Source organism: Triturus cristatus, chromosome 12, assembly GCF_964204655.1.
Source record: "Triturus cristatus chromosome 12, aTriCri1.1, whole genome shotgun sequence".
In the NCBI taxonomy this organism is placed as follows: domain Eukaryota; kingdom Metazoa; phylum Chordata; class Amphibia; order Caudata; family Salamandridae; genus Triturus; species Triturus cristatus.
Genome location: NC_140595.1, coordinates 239,090,354 through 239,104,923, shown reverse-complemented (window position 1 = coordinate 239,104,923; position 14,570 = coordinate 239,090,354). Strand labels below are relative to the sequence as shown.

General features: G+C 43.4%; 1 protein-coding gene across 8 annotated transcripts in view; it reads left to right on the top strand.

The window, feature by feature from the left end:
• CADM3 (cell adhesion molecule 3) overlaps positions 1 to 14,570 on the top strand; it is a 674,344-nt gene that overhangs the window by 129,253 nt on the left and 530,521 nt on the right. For 7 of the 8 annotated variants that reach the window (XM_085639680.1, XM_085639676.1, XM_085639679.1 and 4 more), the window contains exon 2: positions 841 to 981. In XM_085639680.1, coding sequence (XP_085495806.1) covers positions 841 to 981 — 141 coding nt within the window. Of the gene's footprint in view, positions 1 to 840; positions 982 to 14,570 lie in introns of those variants that run through there. The other variant, XM_085639682.1, reaches the window with a different exon arrangement.

The following is a 14,570-nucleotide window of genomic DNA, read 5'->3' as shown; positions in this document are numbered from 1 at the left end:
GGGTTAGTGGGGTCCACGGGGATGGACTCTTGCTCCCAACAGACTGCTTACTTTTGCCATGTTAAGTGCTTGATCGCTATGCATACTGTATGACTTCAATACCGACACCTTCATTATGTCTTACATGCGAACCTGTATACTGTGCTGTCATTGCTCATCTTTCTAAAAAAAACACGAAGTAGACTATCAAAAGAAAAAAAAAAGATCAATTGGGGTAGGTGTCATGCCATGTCTGGTTTGACTTAAAATGAAAGTGGGGGTTGTTAATTTTACATTTTATTGCGAAGATTTTCTGTTTTAATGTTTTTATAGGTGAATTTCTGTATTATGTACTTTTATGATTTATTAAAATCGAATAAAGCTTGTTTGACTGACTACTATAAGTGTTCTTTATGCATGATTTAATTTTAATCACATGTATACATAAGAATAGTTGCCATTGCCGGATTCAGTGCGAACTTTTTAAGTTGACGTGATGAGCCTGAGAATTACTACACTGTATGTAGACTTCATTACAAGGTCCCCTTCAGTTCCAAAGAGTTAAGGGCCAGAATTCCAGGAAGCTCGTTATTACGTCCTAGGAGAGCTCTCGGTGAGATAGTAGCGGCGCTTTTCTAAAGTGTTATAGTCTGAGCAAATTCTGTTAATTTTCTGCAAGCTACTTTACTATGCAGATTAACCACGATACAAGAACGGACGGAGTCTATAATTTGGTGAGCTAATGGTCGCAAATCTAAAGAAAGAATAGCTGTATGTATATACGTGCTATGTGGATAGCACATTAACCCGTATTAATGCCACGTATTGGATTTAAATGTTCGTTACTTGCTTTTCTTTCAGCAAAGCAGCCAGATACGTCAGACGTGAGTGTGGTGATGGGTGGGAAGGTGAGGCTGAAATGTACAGTGGAGGACCATGATAATTCTACCCTGCAGTGGTCAAACCCTGCGCAGCAGACTTTGTACTTTGGAGACAAAAAAGGTAAGACACGTTTTAAGAATGTTCTCCGTTTCAATCGTAAACTTAATATCTCTCTGGTTCTCATCTATTATATCCCTCGAGTAGTTAAACTGGAAAGTATTTCTTCAAACGTATTTCTCTTCCAATCAGCACACATATTGAACTGCATATGCATATGCCTCTGGCATGACATTTCGAGACTGGCACCTTCTCATTTGTGTTCTGAACCCCTATTTCAATTATTGAGCTACCTGTAGGAATAGAGCCTACCTTGTTGTTTGCATTCCAGTTAACAGCTTTTTGCGTTTCTTTGGATTTTTATCTCTACTAGCAGGTAACCATTTCTCTGTTAGGGACCCAGGACTAGATGTGAAATTAAACCCGTTTAAGACTTTTTAAATGTGTCTAATTATACAACTAACAATGTGATTGCTATTGGATTGGGGAGAAGAGTTGGCCTAACGGCTAGGGCAGTCTACCTCGTATCTGGGGAACCGGGTTCAAGTCTCGGCAATGACGCTGAACATCCTGTGATTCTTGGTAAATCACGTAATCTCCCTGTGCCTAACAAAACGAGCATTGGCATAGCCAATAGGTCTCGCCTTTGGGACCTTATAAGTGTTTAGCCATGCACCAGTTGATGTTGTTGCACCAAGGATATTATGCTGCATAACTAAATACTTATAAGGTCCCAAAGGCGAGACCTATTGGCTATGCCAATGCTTGTTTGGTTTTAGAGTAGACTTTCTCACTAGGTGCGGCAGTGACTTGATGTGATGGCTCAAAGCACACTCAAAACGTGTGTTTCTTATTTGCAAAAAGTGAACAGCTGCGACATCTTTATAATGTTGTTTGCTGATCATGGCAAATCTAGAAATTGCATGTTGGTGTTTAGCAGAGTCGAAACTATTCAAAATACCCGGTAAACGAGGGTGAGATTAAGAGTATACCACAAGGCTGCGTGCCAAAACACACACATTCGAGTCTGCTTATCTTAGGACAAGTGCACTGCACTGTAAGCAGAGTTCGCGAAAGACGTCAAAGGGAAATCAAAAGAAAGACACCCCTCAACTCCCCCCACCTCAATGTTAACTCCTTCCTACGTTACTTTGGTTGAAAACATAGAAGAGGGACTTCATACACAAAACTATCACTCAAGGTTGAAACTACTAATGTGGCCATCTTAAAATTGTTTCTTTTTTGTTATGCCGAACATCAGTACTTCGCCGTTGGATTTTATTGAATCATAAAGACTAAAAGTGACATACAGATGATATTCTTATAGTGTTTTAACTAATGTGTTCCGTACATTGGAGTTTGAAAAATACAAGAGTCTAGGTTCCGAATTCCAAAATGTGTTAATGATCATGCCTTTTTAGTAAGACAGTGGCTGGTGTTCTAACCACTAGTCGCAAGGTTTTAGTTGGTCTTTCTTCACTTTTCATGGCGGTGACACTGACTAAACGGACTGTCATGGCAGCCCCCAGTCGGTGTTGCTGCCGTGCCGGGATGTTGCTGTGGCTGCTGCAAAGAGGAGTGGGCACCTAGATACCGGGTGGGGAAGCGTGCCTCCATTTTACTAAATCAGTTAAGCGCCCAGAGCGGACCTTGGAACAACAAACATGCTGCCAGTGTGGAGGTTGACGTGGGGGGAAGGTAAGGAGCAGCAGAGTGTGAAGAACACTTATGGGTCAACAAATTTGCTACGTGCAGGGCACAATTCCTAAAACAAGCGCTCGCCAGGCAGCCACGGTTTATTTTTGCATCGCGCTTTAAAAAGTGAAAGCGAAATGCAAAAATAAACACACAGCGGAGCTTGTCTTTATGGGGCTATGTGTTTAAACACATGGCCCCATAAAGATAAGAAATCCTTTGCGACTTGAACGGAAAGCAGGCGAGCCTGTCCAAGTGGGATGGCAGAAAAAGCCAAAGGGAGGTAACCTACACAGCTCTTTTCTAATGGCTGGCACAGTTTAGCATAAACGGTGACGCCAGCCAATGGAAAAGAGGGGCGGGGGTTTAAAGCCCTTTACTGAAAGTCCTCAAAAACATTAAAACTGGCCGAGCGAGCTGCGCATGTGCACAACAACGCTAGGCGAGACCTAAAAATGAATGTGTCCTCATGTAACGCAACTGGTGCTATGTAAAGCGCTCTGATACCCGATTCGGGTCAAGTTCACGCTCTGTAAAATTAAAAAAAAAAAAAAATTGCAACATATACAATCCACGAAAATTATTTTTATATATTGTCCATCTTACACACGGATTGCTTGGCTTGTGGTCCGTTAAATGGTCTGCTCATGTCTTATCTTTGCAGTGATTGATCTAAAGTCCTCTTTTTGTTTTCTTCATCAAGTTAGAGTCCGGGGTAGAGGAGAGATCCACAAAAGAGGGGTAGACATTGTCATTAATCACAGTAGCTCAATTTTGAAAGGGGGGGTCTCAATACTGGTTATAGACCCACTGTCAGGAAGGTCTCCAGGATGAGATCGGAATGTGATCATTCTACATACTGATCTTAGCGCTTGTATTAACCGCTAAGAAAATATTCCCACCGGCCAATGTACGTGAGGAGTATACTAGTGAGTCACACATTCATGAATCATCCAGTCAATTTAATTTTTTACTTCAAACTTTATTTGAGTGGCTCTGATAATGTGTGTTCTCCAGCTGCTCATTATTACAGCAAACACATTGCAAGACAAGTCCATAAATGAGAAATACTCAAATCTGCATTTCCCCATTATATCGAGTTCAAGGCACTGTACACCCACATTCTAGCAAATCCACAGCAATTTCTGGTATTTTACATGGATTATTTTCATTTGTTTATTTTTTAGAGTGTTATAGGTTAATTTGGGGGTAACCAGAAATATGAATGTAAAATGTGCTCCCTGTTCAGTAAAATCCAGAAATGTGATTGAATACCTTAAAGTAATATACAGTTCACTTGTTACTACTATGAAGGAAATCATCATCTTTCGGCTTCTCAGGATCTTGAGTGTGAATGCAAAGAAAATGACACCATATCTGAAAGAGTGATCAGCTTCATTTCCTTTCTTTGGTAAACCAATCAATCAGCTTGAGTTTCCTTCTTCTAGATATCACAGGATTTCTGACTTTTTCATAATCTCCTACCCTTCGGTTTGGGCCCTCCTCGGTGGTGAATCAATACACAGTGTTTAGATGTCTGAAAGTGTGTTTACTCGCATCACATTGTGTTTTCAAAGGAAAGGTGTCCTGACACTGTCTTCCTTATCTATATGGTTGTCTAGTCTTAAAATGAGTTCAAGTCAAGCTTATCTTCCTGATTACCTTTCCATGAGTTAGGCATGTCAGTTACCAGCTCCAGGACTAAAACCGAAATCACCTATGACCTATGTGTTTAATATCTAAGCTCTTTTAACTCCAGACAAGTCTTTTTTCATCTTGATTATTGTCTAATAGCGACAACCAGAGCATTGTTTATGATGAGAGCGAAGGCCAAGCTGGAAGCATAACAAAACGGGTATAAAGTAACCTTTAATCCAGTTCTCTTAAAAGGATTACTATATATCTACGTATGCCTATTGCTGCCTTCTTGATGTGTCCACCATACCAAATAATCTTCCTGTTTTTCCCCTGCAGCATTTGACCTACTTGAGGGCACTCTTGCAGAAGGGAGTGCATAACGTCTCTCGTTTTGTGTAATAATTTTCCATGAATATCTGTATGCTACTGAAGATGGTGGATCCTGGCAAAAGCATTTTCATTTGGTTTTACTTGGTGGAAATCCACTTCCAGTAAATATAATCATTTATGCTTAGGGTTCTGGTCGTTGTGTGTTTGTGTCACTGAAGATGGGGTAAGAATCTTTTTCATCTCTAGTCAGATATCCCTAACTTTTGCTCCTTCTTACTTCTCCGTTAGCCCTCCATTTTAGAATAGAAGCTGCAGATAAGAAAGGAGTGGGGCTGATACACGCTCCCACAGATTGTACAGGGTTCCTAGGTTCCAAACTCATAATGAGAAAATGTTTCATGCATTACAAGTCACTAGTGCCAAGCGGTGTCCAGCCTAGTCGTAAACATCATGTGATTCCACCAGACGTGAGGAATCTTAATTATAAATGTTGTGTAAGCACCAGTGTCAGTTACTGGTTTTTGTGTCCGCGCATATGCCAGTTCTGGAGCTGTTTGGGTTCCCCACAATATATTTTCACATTTTTGTTGATTTCTTTTCTACAAATATGAGGCATGCTGCATCTGAAGTCTTTGGGCTTCAAGCCAGTGTCAGCTGCCAACATCTGCTCACTAGCTTCTCTAATCATGCTAACAGCATCAGAATCCACCAGTATGCATATCCCTGCTCAAGAAATCCATCTCTTCAAACACTGCCTGCACCTTATAGAGACCTGGAAGTCCAGACAAGAACAACAAGCAAACCTGGCTCAATGTAAACCTGAATGGACTTGTACCTTAACTTTCACCCAGTGACAATTCATTCGGCCTACAATTGGACACCGATCCCACCCTCATGGAAAGCCAACAGTGCCTGATACAGCTCTCTACTAAAAGTGTGAAACCATTCTTCCCAGAAAGGGAGTTAAGAAATGACCTTCAAACCCTGTTACTCTTGCATCTCAATGGTGGCAACTCTTTGCTCCACAGCCTCTTAGGTTCCACACTGGCGGTCTTAATGGTGTCCTACATGCTGTAGAATGCCTCATCAAGGAACTAACAAAATATGACCACATCATCCCAACCTTGGTGGAACAAACTTGCACCATTTACTAGCCTGTACCATCATCAAGACCAGCTGCATCATCTTAAGCGACATCTGTCTTGCTTTCGTCTCTCCGATAATACAGAATCTTCCACACGGTAGCACAAACCCACAGGGCGAAGCAGGAGGCATAACACAGCACCTTTAGAAAAGGGTTTTATTTTACAAAATGCAAGGACTCTCTCTTAGAATAAGGCTTGGGGTTTTATTTTACACAATGCTCTCTAACAAAGGCTTAATCTATATACAAGCAATATTAACACAATTGCAGCAGTTAAATGCATGAATAATACCATGAATAAACAAGCAGCAAATAATATGAAACAATACTCAAGAAAATATAATATGCTGGGTGTCCTGCAAGAGATCAGAAATATATATATATATACATCAAATGGTTACTTTGGATATGCACCTCCGCTCACTCACACATCACAAAGAAAACGCCTCAAATGATCAAAGTCACTGGCCAAACATCACAATGGCAATAATAAAAACTCAACACTTCACCTGGCGCAAACACTGTATCTGCATCTTAGCCCATTCCTGACCGGGGGATTCACAGCCAGGGATAAGAGCTCAGCAAACAGGTTCTGTATCGAAGTAGACTCGTCCGTCCCCACACTAAAAGGTTCGAGAGAAACCTCCCCCGCGCCAGAGGAATCTTACCAGACTTAGCCAGCTTCCAAGCAAGCATTCCCTGGCTGGAAGGAGTTCCCACGTTCCCTTCTCTAATCTCGCATGTTCCAGCCTTTATCTTGACGAAGCTCACAAAGCCTTCCGGGTACATTAAACAATCTCTCACAAAACAATCCTTGAACGTGATTAACCCAAATAACTTGCAAGCGCTGCTGTGCACGCAGATAAAGCTCAAGCGGGGCAGAGTCAAAATTCAGGATGACATGAGGCCATGTCCAAGCCAATAGTAAGAACTTCATAATTCTACCAATGTACAACACAATGCACATGTGTGCACACACTGCTCATAGCATCACATACTTCATCTCTCAATGTACAACACTGAGCACATTTGTGCATCAATGCACTCTACACTGCACTTCGAGACCAAAAAGTACATTCCACACCTCTCTCTCCATGTCATGCTTTCAAATGCACCTCCCACACGTTCTGTTGTTGGCGAGGCTACCCTACTCCGTGACAGCTCCCACTGAAAGACTGCAAGATTACAAGATAGAAACTTTAAAAAGAAGCAAGGCATATGCAGGACGTTGTACATTCAGGCTAGGATAAAATAACACACCAGAGTCAATTAAAATAATGGTAGTCAAAGGTCATCACAGGGTGTCAGACCACAAGTGTGCCCCTAGCACTACACCATCATGATCAGCACCTCATCTATCTGCCTGACAAGCTCTTGGCACTGCCACATCCAGGACACGTTCAAATGCAGACTAAGAAGTGCAAATAGAAAAAACAAGACTATTCAATCAATCTTTATTGTCAGATCTGATTATAATCCTGATAAAATCAGTACAATTCATAAAAAACTGTAGAAGCATCAATGTGAAGCTGATTATATAAACAAATTTAAAACTTCTTACCAATGGATCGATTACCCTTGCTAAATATTTCAGATCTTATGAGCCATGCTGCCTGCAAAAGCTTAAAAGCAAAAACTACAGATAGATTAGTGTTGGTTTTCCATAATCTTAAGGAGTTGGTACGATTAGATACCCTCAATGACTCACAGAGACAAACAACCTCTCTGGTTCTAGAATTAAATAGGCAGAATAGAAAAACAACACGTTTGTTGGATTCCTTTGAATGCCAGAATGCAGGGCACAATTGGAACTAAGTAACAGAAAATGTAAAAGTAGCTATTGGAAGGACATCATATCTAAACTTCAGGTACAAACATCTTGAAAACAATGGTTTAATATAATCAAAAAAATCCTCCTGCTTAAATTCACATTTTTGGAGCAAAACAGTTTGGGACTGGCTACCAAGTGCAGCAGAATCTGACCAGATAGATAAAGGCTCCAGCCAGATATCTCTCAGACCATAGTCAATTAAGGACCTCTTAACATAATTTATCCAGGGAATCCTCAGAGTCTTAAGTCTCTGTACAGTAGGCTTTGAAATGAGAAAGGTATTGTCAGCAAAAAGTAATGCCTCTACCTTCTGGTCAGTTAGAGTTGGAGAGTCATTTGCACAGTTTGACAGAAATCTGCCTCCGGCATTATAAAGGAGGAATAGTGTGGGGGCAAAAATACAACCATGGCAAACTCCTTTGGTGGCATTATTTTTTTCTGTTACTTTGCCATTTGCTCCCCATCTAACCTAGGTGTAATTGTCTTCATGGAGACGTATTATCTTCAGAAGATTGGGGCGGGGGGGCTCCCTTGATGGCTCATACTTCCCATAATCTATCCCTTGTGACCAACTCAAAGGCTGATTGTAGATCTACAAAGGCAACTTGAATGATCCCCCCATCGATGTGCCCTGCCCTGCACTTGGTCATAAGGAGACAAGAAACCTGATCCACAGTTCAGGTTTGTGCTCTAAATAAAGCTTGGAAATGTCTTAGTAAGTAATTTTCCTTAATCCAGTTAGATAACTTATTGGGGATCAGTTTTCATATGATCTTTTGAATATTGTCCAGGAAACTGATGGGACGGCAGTTGCCTGGAATATTTCAACAGTCCTTTTTCAAGATGGGTATAAACTTAGTGCCCTTCCACGAAGGGGGGTTGGAGCACCTGCAGCTCTGGCGCAGGAAATAATATTAATGTAAAGCACCCAGACTTTAGGTTCCGAACAAAACAAGTATGCATAGATGTTATCCACGCCTGGAGCCTTCCTCTGTCTCTGAAGAACTTTCTCAGTGTCTAGCAAAGGAAAGGTGATGGAATGACTGGTGTCGCTCATAGGCTGGAGAGTTCTACAATCAGTTAGGGGCTTGAAGGGTGCAGCCAACAACGAGGTGGAATACAGTGAATTAAAATACTCCAACCAGTCCCTAGATACGATACGGATCTCGGGTCTCGTGAAAATATTATGGCCACCAATGCTAACTATATGCCGAAAGCTACTAAATCTTTTTTTATTATTTTGGTTTTGTAGAGGGCCCTAGTTTCAGCTATATTAGCCCTGTCCCCTTGCTTAATAACCACCAGTAAAGCAGTCTTGGAGGCCCTGTAGGCTGAAGTAAACCATTGCCATAACCGGTGGGCTATCCTGGCAGGTTTGTAATGTTTCTGGAAGAACTCTTTACGTTTCTCAAATAATGTTATAAAGCGCTACATTAAACAATAGTTACGCACATCATAATTAAGTATTTAAAAATATGACATTTCAGGTTATTTCCTCCTATCACGTTGATACATAAATAGATACACAACTTTATTAATCACATTCTAAATATATATTTTGACACAAATACCCTTTAGTTCAAAATAACCCACCCCTTTTCGTATATTCGCCACAACAGAGTATATTTGAGTGCTGACAGTGCGTGAATATGATGCACTCCTACATTATCTCCAGATGGGATCAAGATTACCCTTCTTCAGCCCCCCCTTTGATTGCAAATCAAGCTATCACAGATCTCTTATCTCCTGATCTTTTCAACTTTTCAAATTAACCAATTTAAACCCTTGTTTTGGAAATTGCTGTTCTCTTGAACTCCAGCTGTTTCATTTCATTATAATAATCATCCTGTTTTCTCTCAAGTCTCAAATCCTTTCCCTTTCTTGAAATCCCGTTCTGCTTCCTGTACTTCTGGCACACCGTCACTCCCACAATCAAGAATACTGCACAAAGAGCAATAATCAACAGTGGTCTCAAAACAGAACCCACCATACCACTTCCCAAATCTCTGAAGCACCTTCCTAACTAAATTCATGTCCAACTTTGTCCCAGACACCTTTTTAAGCCAATCCACTCACTTCATTATGCAAGTCAGTAATAGTCTTTATAAACATTTGCAAATTCTTACTCTTATCTGGGACATAAGTGCAACACTGTTGGACCTTTAACATCCGTCAAACTCTGCCCTCTTTTGAAAGCAATATGGCTAATGCAGACCACTTTTTCAAAACCATAGCTCTGATAGCAATCATCTCAGTATTTATGAATGAATGAATGAAATAAAATTTATATTGCGCAGGACAATAACCCTCAGGTATCAAGGCGCCTAACAAAAACCAGAAAATGATCAGAAGGAGGAGACCGGAAACCTTACATGTAGGCTTGCCGAAAGAGAAGAGTTTTTAAAGCAGAACGAAAGTCCTGCAAGGACGGGAGAGATCTCAGGTCCAGGGGGAGGTCGTTCCACCACTTAGGAGCAAGAGTGGAGAAGGCTCTACCTCCCCACTTGGTTTTTCGCACACGGGGGGTAGTCAGACGCAGTTTCCCAGAGGAGCGCAAGTTCCTTCCGGGGATATAGTGGGAAATGATGGACCCAATTCCTGTATCGCTATTTTTGGCAATGGCTCTGTAGGTCATGCATAGAACTTTGAATCGGATTCGTTGTTCTACCGGCAGCCAATGCAGTGTTTTCCTGGCTGCAGAGGCCGAAGAGCGTCTGGGGGTGTCCAAGACAAATCTGGCTATGGCGTTTTGGACTACCTGTAAGCGATGCAGCTGGCATTTGTTAAGCCCAGCATACAGTGCATTGCAGTAGTCCAAACGCGATCCAATGAGCGCAACAGCTATTTGTTTTCTTGCCTGCAGGGAGAGATAATTCCTGATCCTTCGTAAGGTATGAATCAGACCCCAGCAGGTGGAAACAGTTCTGCTCACCTGGCTGCCTAAGTCGAGAGCAGGATCTATTAGCACCCCGAGGTTCTTGGCAGATGTTGTAGGGGAAGGGCATGTCCCTAGTGAGTCAGGCCACCAATTGGCTGACCAGATGTTTTCTTTCCCCCCGAACACCATCACCTCAGTCTTCTCCCCATTCAGTTTTAGAGAGTTCTGAATCATCCAATGACCAACCGCCTCCATACAAGATCTAAACCTGGAGGCGATTAGATCATCAGAATGGGGAAGAGAGACGAGGATTTGCGTGTCGTCTGCATAAGAGACTACCTCCATCCCGAAAGATCTTATTAGTTTGGCCAGTGGGGTCACATAGATATTAAAAAGGGTTGGGCTAAGAGCCGACCCTTGAGGGACCCCACATAGCACAGATCGGGATGGAGATAGGAACTCCCCCAGCTTGACTCTCTGCTCCCTCCCTGTGAGGAAGGAGGTCAAAAGATCCAACGCTGCGTTCTTCACCCCCACCTCCCTCAGTCGAGATGTAAGGACTGAGGGGGAGAGGGTATCGAAGGCCGCAGTTAGATCCAGCAGGACCAGGAGAGAGGTCTGGCCCTCATCTACTGTCGTGCGAATTTTATCGAGCACGATGGTGAGGGCTGACTCGGTGCTGAATTCTCTTCTAAATCCATGCTGGGAGGGATCTAAGCATTCCGAGCCCTCCACAAAAACAGCGAGATGCCCGTTGAGATGAGTCTCAAGCATCTTCGCTGGGGCGGGGAGCAGAGAGATAGGCCGGTAGTTTTTTAAGTCACCCGGGTCCAAGGAGGGCTTTTTCAACAAGGGTTTTACTACCGCCTTCTTCCATTCCATAGGGAAGATACCATCTCTAATAGCTAGATTCATTACCTGTAGCAGTGGAGGTAAGAGGGTATCCCTACACTGCTTGATGACCTTCAGTGGGCAGGTATCCAGAGGGGAACCAGACTTGGTCTTAGTTAGCAGTAATTCAAGATCTTGTAGGACCAACGGGGGAAAAGAGTCCAGGGTGCTTGGGGGGGAGCTTTCTGTGACGGTCAGACTCATCTCTACCCCAGGTATAGAAGCACTAAGACCAGCTCTTTGTTCCTCGAGGGCCAAATGGATATCTTGGATTTTAGAGTGGAAGAAGGAGGCAATCTTGTCGCATAGATCCTGCGAAGGAATAACCGGATCGGGGGCTTGCAGTTTGACCAAGGAATCTACAGTTTTAAAGAGCTCCTTCGAAGAGGAGAGCGAGATGGTCACAGTAACAAAGTAATCTTGTTTAGCTTGCAAGATTGCAACCTTGTATTTTTTGACAAGGAGTTTATGGGCTTCCTTGTTCTTAAGGTCCCAACTAGTATGCCAGAGCCTCTCCTTTCTCCTCACCTCCTGCCTAAGGAGCCTGAGGGAATCAGAGAACCAGGGGGCAGATGGTCTCTTTCTGGCTCGGCGCCGGGATTGTACTGGGGCCAGTTTATACAAGGCCTCGGTAGTAACCTTTCGAAGCGAGCGACTGCAGTCTGTAGGTTATCTAGGTCCGTGATAGTAAGTCTAGCGGCCCAGGGCTTAAGAGAGTCACTGTTAATATTCCTAAAATTTCTGGCAGTCTCCATTAGGTGGTTCCCTTTTGTACCGGAGTCCATCCTATGATATTTCAACAGAAAAGGGACCGCCAGATGATCCGACCAAGAAAGATGAATAGGGTCCTTAGTAGTCAAGCGAGGGTCATTGGAAAAGATACCATCCAAGGTGTGTCCTGCCCGATGTGTGGCTCCGGAGACACGTTGTGTGAGCCCACAAGATTCAAGGGCCTCAGTGAGACAGGAGGTGTCAAAAAGATCAAGCCGTTCAAGGTGGTAATTAAAATCACCCATGATAGAAAAATTGTCTCGGCCAAAATAAGGTTCTAGGGACTGAAGAAAATTGTGCGTAAAGTGAGTCCTCGAACCGGGAGGTCGATACACTAAAATACCATTAAAGAAGGGACGTTGCGCTTCCTTTATAGAGAAGTAAAGTGCTTGAAAGCTCTCTGGAAAATCAAGTATGGGGACGATATGACATTGTAAGTGATCTTTATGAAGGATCGCTATCCCCCCTCCCACTCGTCCCTGTCTATCGAGTCTGGCCAGGCAGTACCCTTCCGGGACCGCCTCGATGAGGTCTGGGTCAGATGAGTCCTTGGCCCATGTTTCGGTCACCAATACAAGGGTGGGTGTTCTATCCAAAACCATCTCCTTGAACATAACCTTGTTCTTGACAAGGGACCGGGCATTGACCAAGATGCCCTCTATTCCTACAAAATTAGGACTCGATATGCCGGAGGGTTCCACAGGAGGATGGATGGAGGCGGAGTTACGGGGCCTTGACGTCGAAGGACAATCACATCGCAGTGGGAGGAGAAGGTCATCCGGTTCATAAGAGTGAGAGCAGCATTTAGTGCGAGGTTTTAGGGCCAGCAATTGGCTGACGGTGTAGCTGCAAGAGGGGGAAGGCATTTTGGCAGAGTCCCAGAGCCAGCCGTCCAGTCCGTCCTCCGCGCGGACGAGCGCAGACGGGCAGGACTCTGGCGTGATGAAGGCGCCCCGCTGCGCGTCACCGCTGCGCGACCAAAGAATGGCTCAAATAGGCTCAAAAGGGCGACATCTCGCGAGATTACGCGAGCGAGCCCCTGCCCAATCCAAGATGGCGCTCAAAAGCGCAGCCCCCACAACCCCGTGATCCCGGACCCGCCAAAGGCGGTGTAAATGGTCCCCAGGGGGGGTTCTAATGTGCAGGAATGAGGCCAGGAAGGTCAGCGAGATAAAACCAGGGTAAAAATCACCAAAAATAAACAAGATACAAAACGGGGAATTTAAAATGTAGAAAGCTGCCGAAAAGCGTAGCTAGCGGCTAGCGCGCTCGATGTGAATGGTCACCTTCTCCAGGCTGACCTGCAGTTACTCGAAGCCTCAAATAGGCTCAAAAGGGCGACATCTCGCGAGATTACGCGAGCGAGCCCCTGCCCAATCCAAGATGGCGCTCAAAAGCGCAGCCCCCACAACCCCGTGATCCCGGACCCGCCAAAGGCGGTGTAAATGGTCCCCAGGGGGGGTTCTAATGTGCAGGAATGAGGCCAGGAAGGTCAGCGAGATAAAACCAGGGTAAAAATCACCAAAAATAAACAAGATACAAAACGGGGAATTTAAAATGTAGAAAGCTGCCGAAAAGCGTAGCTAGCGGCTAGCGCGCTCGATGTGAATGGTCACCTTCTCCAGGCAACAAAGACCCAGCAGTATTAGTAGGCAATCTGTCAACTACAGTAGATAGCTTTCTAATCTTGATGTCATTCAATATCACCCTTACACTTAGTAGGAGATATCTTTAGAGCTATCACATACTATCTCTCCAGCAGAAGAACCTCATTTAGATCTGGACCTTTCCTCCCACACAGGGTGATCCAAATTCTCAACATGATAAATATTTGGGAAATCTACCCTTACGTAGCAAGTGCCACACCATTTACCCGGCAACTTAAAATATGCATTCTTTCCAGAGAAAATAAACTCCAGAAATTTTCTCCAACAGGAATAATGGCATGTGTGTTTTTCCCATTATGTATGCACAATTTCCCTTGGTGTTGAAAATCTGATTTCAAAGCTCTCATGTTTCCTGCTGTCTGGTGCTCCACATCTTCATGCGACCAAGAACAATCTTGATTCTGATAGCTGCATTTGCCTTTACTGCTCTATATCTATCTTCTACTTTTTCCAGAAATTTCATTTCTATATCAGTAAGGACGTAGGTCAAATTATATTGGCGTTCCTAAGCTGTATGTAGTGTTTTAGTTGGTACAAAATAGCTGGTACCTGTTTCTGCATTCTGAGCATAGGAATCTTTTTTTTTTTCTAGGGTTTAAACAGCGGGACTTCCGAAAATCTTAGATCATAATTTGAATTATAGCACTGGAAATGTCCCTGTCCATAGAACATGCTCAATAGCAGACTATATTTGATGCCATATGGCAACAGTAGGTGATGGTAGGTCATACCCTCAGCCCCTGAAGAAGACAATTGGATGTAAACATAACAATCTTTAGCTTCCATAGTTTGTATATATTCATGAAA